Source organism: Linepithema humile, chromosome 8 (assembly GCF_040581485.1).
Source record: "Linepithema humile isolate Giens D197 chromosome 8, Lhum_UNIL_v1.0, whole genome shotgun sequence".
NCBI lineage: Eukaryota > Metazoa > Arthropoda > Insecta > Hymenoptera > Formicidae > Linepithema > Linepithema humile.
Genome location: NC_090135.1, coordinates 1,804,606 through 1,817,711, shown reverse-complemented (window position 1 = coordinate 1,817,711; position 13,106 = coordinate 1,804,606). Strand labels below are relative to the sequence as shown.

Genomic DNA, 13,106 nt, shown 5'->3' with positions numbered 1-13,106 from the left:
GCGAGTGGGGGTGCCAGAGGTAGGGGATTCGTCTCCCTCCTCCTCCCCCTCTACCCTTGCTCTCTTCTGTCCCGAGGTTGGGCCACGCAGCTCAACCTCCATCGGGACTACCGGGAGCTCTTCCACCTCCACGCTGTCCCTAACCGGGGCAGACCGTGTCGGCTCTGGATCCACATCCACTGAGGGGGTTGTCCTTTCAGTAGAGGGGGTGGGCCCTATGTTGGGCTCCCCTCCACCTCCAGGTACTACTTCCCTTTCCTCCCTCGTTGTCTTATTTGGAGGTTTCCGGCGGGGGGGAACTGGAGGGCAAGACTCCGTTCCCGCCCTGTGATTGACCTCCTTTCCTCCCTTTGCTACACAAATTGGGCAGCGCGCGGGGACCTTGCACTGCGCCAACTTGTGCTCCTTCTCCCCGCAGTTCATGCAACAGTCTGTCTTATCCACAGTGGATGGACAGCTCTGCCGCATGTGACCTCGGGCGTGACACCGGTAACAGCGGGCTGGTCTGCTTTTTAGGAGTACCACCCCAAAGTCAGACCAACCCACCTTGACCCTTCCCGCCTCTGCCGCTTTCACCGCGGCTCTGTCCGGGCCCTGAACCCAGATCGACCTCCTGCCCCTTGTTAAGGGGTGCCAAGGTCCCAAACTTATCTCCTTGGGGGAGCATTCCCCCACCTTCGCTAGGGCCTCCCGGACATCTTCCGGGTTGACCGACTCCATAATCCCCGATAAACGGAGATCGAGTCGGCGCGATGGCCTCTTGATCGCAACGTCATCGGTATCACCGATGGCGATGCGCATCTCGGAGGCCAAGTATGAAGCCTTGGCCTCGGCCTCCTCCCTCTTGCCTGGAATTTCCAGGAGAACACCCCCCCCCCGAAGCTGTTCTTCATCCTTAGTTGGGTGATTCCCAGCTGTTCGAGGGAGATGCTCTCCTGTGCCTTCCTAATTACGCCGGACAATGTTGCCGGCTCCTTTACCGAAAGGAGGACTGCCGCGGATCGCGGCATCCTCTTTTTAGCCCGTTTGATCGCTAATTTGCGGTCATTCTTCTTCTGTTCCCCCTTTTTCTGGGGGACTAAAAGTGCTGGGGAGGCAGATTGTGGGGCCTTAGTCCTTTTGCGCCGCCCCACCACCGTGGCCCAAGTTGTATCTGTGGGGGGGTTTCGTGGGTCTGAGCCCATCGGTTCCCCTTCCCTTGACGGTCCGGCTTCCGTATCCCCTGTTGTCGGTGAAGGGTCTTCTGAAGGGGGGGGGGAATTTCCCCCCCCTGCCACTTCTAGCGCTCTTTGCCGCTTTGGAACCTGCGGCATCCTTCTTCGAGGGGACCTTTTTGGTCCCCTTTTTTCTCTGCTGCCCCTGTGTCTTCCTGTTGGACGCAGAAGGGACTCTTGGGGCGGGCGGAGAGAGGCGGGCCTCGGTCAGCCCACTCTCCAGCGCCTCCATCCTGCTGGTGAGGGTTTGGAGTGCCTCCATGATGCCCTTGAGAGAGATCTCAATGGGCACCTGTAGAGGAGCGTCACACTCCATTCCCTCATCTTCCCTTTCCTGGGCTGGTGATATCACCTCGGCCCTTTCCGCACTCAGCGGGGGAAGGGAAGAACCTCCCCTTGTGGGAGAGGGCGTCGGCTCACGGAGCGGACGCCTTCCTTCTACCTCTCTCAGTTTCGACAGCTCCTCTCTCTGCAGTTTCATCTGCGTGTCGAGCTGTAGTACCTGGGCCTTGAGGGCCGCATTGTTCCTCTCCTCAACGGCGAATCTGGCTTTCCAGAATCCTGGATCTCCGCCGTGGGCTGCCCTGCTCGCCAGGGGCTTAAGTGTCTCCCTCAAGACGAACACATTCATCTTTATACGTCCGCTGTGTTGACCTTTGATGTTTCTCGTACATTGACGTATCCTCTCGATGGAGAGGAGTTTCCGGTCGAAGCTTTTGTAAAGCTCCTCCGTTGAGCCCCTCTCCATCTTGGTGATACTCCGTACCGCCTGCCGTTTTTGCGGACCAGTCAGTGATAGTGGTATCACCTCCATTTCTTCCTCTTCTTCGGAGGCCGTCTTTCCCCGAACCTCCATCTCTACTTCCTCTTCTTCCGAGTCGATAAATGGGCCTGACCCATCTTTCCTCGGCCTTCCTCTTCCTCTTCGGGCAATCTGCCTGAGTCTTCCCTCCTGATCCGCTCTTTCCCCGGCAGGAATCCAGGTAGGTATCTCCGCCAAGGTCGGGGGGCGGGCAACCACCCTATCCTCTATACCTTCATCCTCACCTGAGGAAAGGAGGTGATCCTCATATTCCACCGTAGGTGGGGGTAAACCCTCCTCCTGTGTGGACGAGCCCGGTTGGGGGTCCTCCGTCCTGGGTGTGGCTGGAGGGGGGGTAGAAGCCCTAATGGGCTCCCCCTCCTCCATCTCATTTTGGGATAGGGAGATGGTGTCTTCCGTCCCGGGCGCAGCTGGAAGGGGGGTAGAAGCCCTATAGGGCTCCCCCCCTGCATCCCACCCGGAGACAGGGGGATGGGGGTATCCGCCCCCTCCTCTTCATCTGTCTCCTCCTCCTCCTCCGAGGTGTCTGTTTGGAGGGTGAAGGGCCTGTACTTTCTCCTCTTCGGCTTCTCTTTTTCCTCCTCGCTCGTCTTTTTCCCGATTTTCCGGGCTACGAGTGGCTTACCCCCTCCCTTTAACCCCGTCGGGATGGGGGTTTCCTCCTCTCCCTCCACCCTCCAGACGTTGGAGGTACCCGGTATCCATGGAATGCCGAGTTGTTCGAGCTTTGTCATGGCACGACAGTCCTCCCGCATAGTTGGGATGAGATCGTCTCCCAACAACTCAGTGACGGAAACGAAGAGTTCCGCCACAAAGGCCTCGGGGACCTTTTCGGCTTTTATGCCGAAACTGCCGTATATTACGGCCGGTATTTCCCATAGTTGGCCCTCGGCCTCCACCTTATCCCATTCACGGATGGTTTCATACGCCCTAATAAAAGCCTTTGCCACCGTTTCCGGGGATACCCCATAAGGGGACGATTCATCCCAGACCTCTTCCAGGAGAGGTCTGCACGCTTCCTCCCATTCTTCATCCTCCGCATGATATGCCAGGAAAGCCCGGAGTATGTAAAGGCTTTCTTTAAGCTCCCTCGTACTCTCCTTGAAGAGATAGGACCTTATCGCTATCCCCAGCGCGATTTGTTTAACCGCGTCGAGGACCCTCCCCATCCTTTCCATCGCGGTAGTGTCTTCCACCGCCGCGCCCGCGGGGCACGCGACGGCTGGCCCTTCGTAGGATAACGACGTACTGGGAGCAGGGACAATACCCCCAGATACGCCGGCCTCCGGGATCCGAAGCCCATCGGCAGTCACCAAACTCACGTCTTCCATGAAGATTCCATAAATTGTAATTTTTTAACGAAGTTGTCTTCTTTGGGTTATTTATCGTGGTTTTCCTTCCACTAGGACGGTTGTCGACCAAGACTGTCGAGCCCGTCCTGCCCGGATCTTTTTATAGAGGTTTTGTCTCCCTCACGGCCCGTGCAAGCTCAATGCAGGTACCGGCCCCCGGCCCCAATAAATTGGGGTTACGGTCTACCACCCCAGCAGTTATGCCAGGGTGTCCTCCCTCTGTCGCTCCCCTTCACGCCCGCGTACTCGGGGACCACGTCCCCGAGCCGTTTGGGCGGAGAGGGAGAGCTACCCTTGTGGGACACCGCTTCCCCCCCATGCCAGGCCGCATCCCAACCTCCCCCAAAATTGGGAGAGGAGGGATCGGCCCCAGACACAGGAAGGACCGGCACCAACGTCCACCCCCTTTAGACAGGGCCACCGGAGTGGCCCCACCAGAGACCCATCCCGCCGGAGCAGCAGCCCCGGCCAAGACAGGCCTCAACCACGGGGGGAGCACCCCCCTGACCAGCCGCCCCACTGGGCTTACGAGCCTGGCCGCCCGTGCATGGAGGGGAGATAGAAATCTCCCCCTAACGGTGCCATGCCACCGGGGGTTTGAAGTCGGAGTCCCCGTCTCCTACCGGCGGATGGGAAAAGTCCCTTGGGGAGCCGCCGGACTCCCTGTTCTCCCCAGCGGAGGAACTGTGCGCTCTTAGCACCGCGGAAACACCTTTTCAGGTATTCCCCCGGTGAGCCCTCTCACCACGACAAGGTGGCGCACAACGAGAGGGCTTCGTGTTCGGTCAACTCCGCCGAGCGGAGAGACTCACACGAGCGTCCAAAGACGCCGTACTTCATCTAGCGACAGAATTGTCGCGCGTGTCCTCATTGCCGCCGGTATCTTTCGATCCGGTCGGCGACACCAATTATAGTGGTGTGCCCGAAGGCCCATCACGAAGGTTTAACGACAACCTACAACCCTGAAACGGCGACCCGAAGGTCGCCCCATCACAAGGGGGTAATTTCAATCATGGGCACCACCTTTTAGGAATCCCAGGTTTATTCAAGGAGTATCCTTCTGGACGTTTATTTAACCCTTCTCCGGGTCGTTACTCCGAGTCGTCGGGCGCCATTGGCTTGGTAGCTACCTTCGCTACATGTACCGGGTCGTCCATTCCCAGAAGCAACTTGTTAGGGGAGCCGCCCTCACCTCCCAGACGATCTTTGTTAAGCCTGGATCCCGGCCAGCTGGTTTTTCCCATTTTTGAGGTTTTTCATCAGGAGATATCCTCAAACCCCCGGTTGATTAACGAGGCGATCCTACCTCGGGGCGATCTTTGTTAAGCCTGGGTTCCGGCCAGCTGGGTATTTCCATTGAGACTTTTCATCAGGAGGTGTTCTCATACCCCCGGTTGTTTAACGAGGTTTTTCTTCCTCAGGACGATCTTTGTTTAGCCTGGATCCCGGCCAGCTGGTTATTACCATTTGAGACTTTTCATCAGGAGGTATTCTCAAACCCCCGATTTTTTAACGAGGTTTTTCTTCCTCGGGACGATCTTTGTTTAGCCTGGATCCCGGCCAGCTGGTTATTTCCATTTGAGACTTTTCATCAGGAGGTATCTCAAACCTCCGGTTGTTTAACGAGGTTTTTCCTTCTTCGGCTTTTTAGGGCATGCAGGCTGGCGGAGGAGAAAGGGGAGAGGGTAAGACGGGAGGTGGAAAAGGAAAGGATAGGAGACAGTCTACAGAGACCCATTTTGAGGTTTTCCCCCTCAGTTTTTTTTCCAGAGTTGTACTTCTCTGGCCAAATTTTAGGTCATAAGGTGAAGTGCAAGCCTCAGAGCCTTTTTTGGGTATGGCGCCCCAAGTTTTTTTAACAAAGTTAAACTTCTTCGGGTGTGCTCTTAGATCCCGCATTTCCACGAATGGATAGCGGGGAGCCCTGGCACTACGTCAAGGTGGCACACCGTAGCCAAGAAAGATTTTCCTTCGCGAAAAAAAAAAAAAAAAAAAAAAGGTTAGGTTAGGTTAGGTTCCCTCTCGTTGTGCGCCACTTTGTCGTGGTGAGAGGGCTCATCGTGGGGTGGTCTATGGATCACTCCACGGTGCTAAGAGCGCACAGTTCCCTTGTTAGAGGGAACGCAGGAGCCCGGCGACTCCTTAGGGACAAAGTCCATGCTTGCATGGCCCGAATCCCAATCGCCGGTAGGGGAAGGCGACCCCGACTACAAACGCCCGGTGGCACGGCACCGTTAGAGGGAGGTCTACTCCCTGTCCGTGACGACGCGGGTGCTCCCGCAGGCGCGTCTCTGCATCTCGGTGAGAAGCGGAGGCGCACGCCAAGAGGAGAAAACCTCTATAAAAAACATTGCGGGTGCTCCCGCCGGCGCCTCCCCGCGGTCTGGGTGCTCCTGGTCCACGGGTGAGTGCATGCCAACCTGAGCCGGCGGCTCGGTTCCCTTCGGGGGCCCGGGCCGCTGGCTCCGGTGGGGGGAATGTGGGTGCCTGGCTGTGACCAGTCCAAGGGTCCCACAAGGGTGATGACCAGGGATGCTATCTCTGGTCAATCATGGAGGGACAGTCTGAGGTACCTGAGAATATCAGTGACATCGGACTGGGTCACACTTGGTCTTTAGTAAGACTAAGGTGACGATGATGGTCCGGGGCGGATCCACCGGGAGTTTCCCGGGCTTCCGGTCCGGTCCAGCGGCTGGGGCCGTCCGACGTACTGTTGGGTTGGGCCCAGCCACGTTTTTATACATCGGGCAGGTCGGACTCGCTAGCCTTGGCCGGCAACCGACCTAGGAGAAGGAAAACTCTGATTACAAACCCGCAGAAGGACACTGTGTTAACAAACTACTTTTTTTATGATTAATATGTCGAGTAGCAGGAATAAACTTACTGCGACAGGGGGTTCGGATACCCAGTCGCCGGCGGGGGGTGAGGGAGGCTTCGGCCTCGGTAGTGTCCTGGCCCTACCCTCGTCGTTATCAAGCAACAGGCTATCCGTTGAGTCGTCGGCGAGCTCAGCGGCTGATAGAGAAGCTATCGCGCGAGATATTAAGCTCAATCCATCAATTGTATTGATTGATGTGAAAAAGGAAATGAGCTCCTCCAAAAAGAAGAGCCGGAGGAAAGTGGCCCCCAAGAGGTGCGCTGTTAAACGTGAAAAGCCACTGGAGTCGGACGAAATTCTAACTCTCAGTTCTAACTCGGACACGCTCACCGAGAAGATGGAAGAATGCCACTCGGACTCGAGTGACTCAAGAATGAGTCTTCGAAGTTCAGCAAGCGACATATTGGGAAAGAGGCCACCGTCTCGCAGGCTATCCAGCGAGGCAGAGGACGAGTTGACGCTGGATGAGAGTTCCCGTACTGGCCCTTCCCAAAACAACAACAGGAGGAAGAAGAAAAGATCAGCAGTAAGCCCTCCTGCCACTGTATGGCCCACGAGTGAAGAGTCTCACGCGTGGGCAATAGCAGGTATGGAGGAGAGAAAGCGCGGGCGTCCACCGACTACGGGCGACTATGCGGGACTCGCGGCGGCTAAGCGAGAAGTCAGAGAGGAAAGGGAAAGAGAAGCGCAGCTCAAGCTTGAAGAGGGAATAATTGAGGAATGGATGCAACGGTGCAAAGACAAAATGCAGGTACTAAGCAAGACCCCCAGTGATACCGACTTTTCCCCTGATGAAGGGAAAGATGTTACTGGGCCGATCGAGGGAGCCAATGCGGCTCTGCTTGTTAGGATGGTGGAGAAGGAAGCTACAGCAATCAGGCGTGTCGCCACGACATCCAAGAACCTTAAGGAATCTTACATCAAGTTACTTAAGGACGCATCATCCACGATCCAAGTGGTTGCGGAGACCCTCAGCCGGCGCTCTCTCAAGGATGAAACTAAGAGCATGGCGGCAGAGAACAAGCGCTTGCAGCAAGAGGTGGAGTCACTGAGGAAGGAACTGCAAGAGGTTAAGGATGAAATGCGCGAGCTTGCCACCATGAGCACCCGCCATTGTCCTTCCCCTCCCGCACCTGAGACGGAACTGGAGCTGCAAATGCCTGAAGTGGAGATGAGTGAACCGGCCACTCTCCGAGACACAGGGGAAGTAAGGCGAAATGCACCCAGGAAATGTAAGCTACAGGAAGACAACAAGCCCTGGGAAACCGCGCAGGAAACCGCGCAGGATACCAGCAAATCCTCTTTTGAGGAACTCGCCAGGACCATCATGACCCAGGTCGGAATGATGATAACTGCGCGGTTTGAGGCATTAGAAAGCCGCTTGCTACCTGAGCGGCCTCTGCGGCCACCCCTGGCCTCTAGGAAGTCCGCTGACCCAAAGCTCGGTTCGGGCCCCTTAACTGCAGGCGAAAAGCGGGACCGTAGGAAAGAAAAGCCCACCATTATAGAGAATGTGCGCCTTAAGCAACATATGGTAGTGGCTCGTCGCGAAGATGAAACTCCTCTGCTCCCACCCGGTAACATGAGCGAGGCAGCAACCTGGACGAAGGTTGTTAAATCGAAGTCCAAGAAAAAGAGGAAGACTGCTACGATTGCGAGCGCGGACACAGGTAAGGGGAGTGAGGTACCGCAACCCCAACCAAGATCGGCTGAGCTGAAAAAGCCCCGCGAACAACCACGGAGGGCTAAGAACGAGGGTAAGAGAACCCCCAATGAGAGGGCCAGCTCGCAACCCCGTCGAAGACGAGCACCGCGAACAGCGGCGGTAGCCATTCGAGGTACGGATCCTAAATGCTCCTATGCCGAGATCCTCTCTGAGGCCAGGAGAAAAGTTTCCCTGACGTCCTTGGGGATAGAATCCTCTAAGGTTCGCAAGGCCGCTAGTGGGGGCATGATCATTGAGATCCCCGGAGCTGGTGGAGCCCAAAAAGCGGATGTCCTGGCTGGCAGGCTCCGCGAGGCCTTCAGCGAGAGGAAAGAGGGAGAGGAGGTGGTTGTCTCCAGGCCAACTATCAAGGGCGAACTTCGAGTCATTGGGCTCGATGATACGACTGATAGTGTCGAAGTTCAGAAGGTCATCGCTGAGAAAGGTGACTGTAAGGTGGAAGAAGTCCGAGTTGGCCGGATTCGGTCTATGACTAACGGCATGGGACTAGTGTGGGCGCAGTGCCTCCTTGCGGCGGCAGTCCGTGTGGGCGGCTTAAAGAAGCTTCGCATGGGATGGACGACTGTCCGGGTGGAATTGTTGCGCGCCCGCCCCGTCCAATGTTACAGGTGCTGGGGATTCGGGCACTTGAGAGCGAACTGCTCCTCCCCGGAGGATAGAAGTCTAAAATGCTACCGATGCGGTGAAACGGGGCATGGGGTAGCAGAGTGCAATAACATCCCACATTGTTTACTTTGCGAATCCCAGGGGAAGGAAAATGGACACCGCCTTGGCTCGGGACAATGCGGCGCCAAGAAGACCCTCACTAAAGGCAAGGGCAAAGGGCCACCCAAGAGCGTTGCAGCGGAGGATCCGGTACGGAGGGCCGAGGCAATGATGGACATTGACGATGGGGACCAAGGTCCTACAGATTAATACCAATCATTGCAGGCAAGCGCACGACCTGCTCGTGCAGCACTTGGCCGAATTGAGAGTTGGTATTGCTGCGGTGTCCGAGCCCTACAGCATCCCTGACTCTCCTTTCTGGCATGCGAGTGGCAACGGGAGAGCGGCCATCTACTGGAATAAAGACCATCTCCAACAGGGCTGTAGCCTATTCCAGAGAGGCGACAATTATGTGGCAATCTCATGTGGGGATGTCAAGGTCATCTCTTGCTACATCCCCCCTGAAAAAGGACAAGACCGAATAAACGTCTTTCGCGGAGAACTGCATAAGCTCGAAGGAGTTATACGAGCTGCGGGCAACAAGGCGGTACTGTGTGGCGACTTCAATTCGAAATCCCCGCATTGGGGCTCCAAGGTGACAAGTCGTAGGGGCGACCTTTTTTGGAGGTGGGCCACCAGCCTGGGGTTGCGAATCGTCAACTCTGGTGACACGCCCACGTGCACGCGACCTCAAGGTACGTCGATAGTGGATCTTACCTGGGTCACCGAGGACCTGAGCGCGCGTATGACGGACTGGAGGGTCGCGTCGAATCTTGAGACCCTATCCGATCACAGCGGAATCCTCTTTTCCATCAGAGAAGCGGAGAGAAAAAGGCGACGACGTCACCGTCGCCGACCACCATCCTTCAAGGACCCACCTCGATGGAACCTAAAGAAAATCGAGGAGGATGTATTTAGGGCCTCCCTGATTTGGAGCGGCGCTGTGCACCAGGCCGACTGCGCATCTGCGAAGGACTGGGCCGACTGGACTCATCGTGCGATGACGGAGGCATGCAACGCCTCAATGCCCAGGTCTCAAAAGGGGAATCCACGTCGGTCGGCGTATTGGTGGAGCCTGGACATCGCTGAGCTACGCGAGGGTTGCATTCGGACCAGACGAGACTGGACCCGGCTGAAGCACACGCGGCGTGGCGCGAGGGCAGCCACTCCTGAACGGCTGGAAGAAAGCGAGACCGCGTATAAGGAAGCCAAACGCACGCTAAAAATTGCGATTTTGAGAGCCAAGGCGAAAGCCTGGAGAGATCTCATTGGCGAGATCGACAGGGACCCCTGGGGGTTACCCTACCGTCTGGTCATGGGCCGACTGCGGCGGTCCGGGGCCGGTTTCACGGAGACCCTAGATACGGAGACTCTCGACCGTCTCCTGGACTCTCTGTTCCCGGCAGGGGAAACGCGCAATTTGTGCAACAATTGGCTAGACTGTGAGTGGGACGACGCATGGGCCGTCACTCCCCGAGAGACATCGGCCGCGGTCTGCGCACCCAAGAAGGCTAACGTAGCCCCTGGCATTGATGGGATAAGGGCCGCTGTTTGGAGGAGGATTCCACTGCCCATGATCGAAGACCTAACCCATGGCTTGAACGCGTGCTTGCGGGAAGGGGTCTTCCCCGCTCCATGGAAGGAGTCTCAGCTAGTGCTGATCCCGAAACCCGGATCGCAGGCCCAGGCCGGAGTGAATACGCTGCCTAAGGCGCGCCCCATTTGCCTTCTCAATGAGACGGGTAAGATCTTCGAGCGCGTCATAGCGGAGCGCATGCGTCAGCATATGCGGGATCATCCAGCTTCCGAATTGTCGCCGAGACAGTTTGGCTTTCGCAAGAGCCTGTCCACTTGCGACGCCATTCTGGAGGCACGGCGAATCATTGGTGAAGCGACACGCGAAGGGGGATTCGCACTTGCGGTTGGGTTGGACATTCGTAACGCGTTTAACTCCATCCTATAAATGACCATGCGTCGGGCTCTGGCCGACAGGGGGTTCCCGGACTACTTGCGGAGAGTGCTTGACGATTACTTAGCTCAGCGTACGATAGTCTACCCAACGATTGACAGGACAAGCGTCGGAAGAAGAGAGGTCCAGGCGGGAGTTCCACAGGAATCCGTCCTGGGTCCTCTCTTGTGGAATGTCACCTTTGACGATGTCCTAAGGAGGGAAACGGAAGACGGGTGCTGGGTTACCTGCTATGCCGACGACACGTTGGTCATTGCTACCGCGGAGTCTGTCCAGGAGGTCCGCAGGCGCGCATGCGTCCAGGTCTCCAGGGTCCTGCGCGCCATCCGCAGTCTGGGCCTTACTGTGGCTATCCCGAAAACAAAGGCGGTACTTTTCCACCGTCCGGGGCGAGCCCCGGCTGTACCACCCAGAGTTTGGGTGGGGGACAGGGCGATTGAGACCCGAGCGTCGATGACTTATTTAGGAGTGAAGCTCGACAGCGAGTGGTCCTTTCGGCCCCACTTTGAGTACGTGGAGGAGAAGGCGAGCCGGGTGGCGAGGTCCCTGGCACGACTCATGCCGAATCTCCGAGGCCCGGGAGAGGATAGGCGGAGGCTGTATGCGCACGTCCTACACTCCGTTGTATTGTACGGAGCGCCGGTATGGGCGGAAAAGCTCATGACATCTCCGCGCGCGCAAATACCCCTGCGCAGGGCACAACGCGCTATAGCGCAAAGAACAATTGCGGCATATCGAACAGTATCGAGCGCGGCGGCCACACTGTTGGCAAGGACTCCGCCCATTCATTTGCTGGCGGCCAAACAAGGCCGGACCTTCGTCCGGTTGAGAGAGCTAGCGAGGAGGGGCGAATTAACTCCTGAGATAGAGCGCGAGGTTCGACAGGAGGAGGAAACTCGGCTCCGCGAGGAGTGGCGCAGGGGTGCTTCTGCGCCATACACAGAGCCAGGATGGAGGACCCGGGAGGCTGTCGTGCCTGTGTTCGACGGTTGGCTGGACCGATCCCACGGTCTGCTGACCTTCAGGATGACCCAGCTGATCACCGGACATGGGTGCTTCAGCGAATACCTGTATAGGATGGGCAAATTGAACACCGACAGGTGTTTCCATTGCGGGGAGGGTCCGGATACTGCACAGCACACCATGCAGGTTTGCCAGGCCTGGTCTGGACAAAGGAACGAGTTGACGGGCACGATCGGAGATGATCTGTCGCTCGGCACGGTTATGCGGACAATAACCGAATCCAGAGAGGCATGGGCCGCGTTCCACTCCTTCGCGGAGTCAGTAATGCGCGCCAAAGAAGATGAGGAAAGACGGAGGCAGAGCGAGGAAGCCGCGGCAAGGCGGCTACGCTGCAACTCCGACAATGAGAGTGAAAACGATGACCGGGACTATGCACCCCCTGATGGGGAATCGGCCTCCTCATCGTCGTAGGCTAGGAGAGACGCAGCACCGTTACGATCATCATCATCAATATATTTCTTCCCCCTTAATGCCGTAGAAGGGGTAAGAAGGTGCGAACAACAGGAGTCAGGGCTCTTAGATCGGCTAAGTGGCCTTAAGAGGTCAGAGTGCCCACTACAAGTGGCACGACCTGGCAATACCCTGGAAGATATGCTCATGGCGGTTCCCGAGGTATTGTCGAAAAGGGCATAGGAGAAAGACTTGTCAACGGGGTGGAGGTTTTAGTGGGTAGTCTGTCCAACCTGCATTCCCCTTAATTGGGGTCAGGTTGACAGGAGTCCCATACTCCCGTCAGGACGGCCTGACGGGGTGCGTAAAAGCATTTCCCCCATCCCGCGCAAAAAAAAAAAAAAAAAAAAAAAAAGGTTAGGTTAGGTTAGGTTGTACTTGCTTCGGCACCCTCTTCTCACCCCTACTGGTGAGTTTAAAGGGGGGCATTATGCCCCCCGATTTAGGAAAAGAGCGAAGGGGTGGGGGGTGGGGGCTAGCCCCTGCCCCTCACCACCGCTCCACTTGAGGAGTGGGCTCCCTCCTCCGGATGGCGGGTTAAGGCGCTTTACGCCTCCCGCCTGGAGGAAGTGTGAGCCACCAAAGGTTTTAGGGGGGGCAATGAGCCCCCCAACACAGGAGCTGAGCGAGAGAGGGGTAGGGGCGTGCCCTTGCCCCACATCATCGCTCGATTTTCGGCGTGGGCTCCCTCCTCCGGACGGTGGGAATATGCGCTTAGGCGCTCCCACCACAAAGCCCGGAGGAAGTGAGAGCCACTAACTATTAGGTCCCCCCAGGCCCGGCCCGATCTAGGTCGGGCATCGTACGGGCCTGGGAGTGAGACCAACGGGTTGGCCGTTGCGACCGACCCGAAGATTCGGGTCCTCCGCGGGCGGTTATGGCGCGGCATAAGGACGCGGGCCGCCCGCAGTGTGGACCGCCGGGCCCCGGCCCGGAGTGAAGCAGCGCAGAGGGGGGGGGAGAACT

The 13,106-nt window shown here is 57.3% G+C and overlaps 1 protein-coding gene across 1 annotated transcript; it reads left to right on the top strand.

Annotated features, from left to right (window-relative positions):
- The first annotated feature begins 5,866 nt into the window (after positions 1–5,866).
- Positions 5,867–8,624, top strand: LOC137001641 (calponin homology domain-containing protein DDB_G0272472-like). The gene is made up of 3 exons (XM_067360752.1): positions 5,867–6,006; positions 6,259–8,417; positions 8,602–8,624. Exons 1-3 carry the CDS (start codon positions 5,867–5,869, stop codon positions 8,622–8,624), a joined length of 2,322 nt encoding a protein of 773 aa, XP_067216853.1.
- Positions 8,625–13,106: the final 4,482 nt, after the last annotated feature.

Excerpts from the sequence above, each read along its gene's own strand:
- LOC137001641 (XM_067360752.1), top strand. The coding sequence starts at position 5,867 with ATGTGGGTGCCTGGCTGTGACCAGTCCAAGGGTCCCACAAGGGTGATG. Across the intron at positions 6,007-6,258 it reads TGGGTCACACTTGGTCTTTA|CAGGAATAAACTTACTGCGA; the intron begins GTAAGACTAAGG and ends TATGTCGAGTAG. Across the intron at positions 8,418-8,601 it reads GAAGGTCATCGCTGAGAAAG|GTGCTGGGGATTCGGGCACT; the intron begins GTGACTGTAAGG and ends CCAATGTTACAG.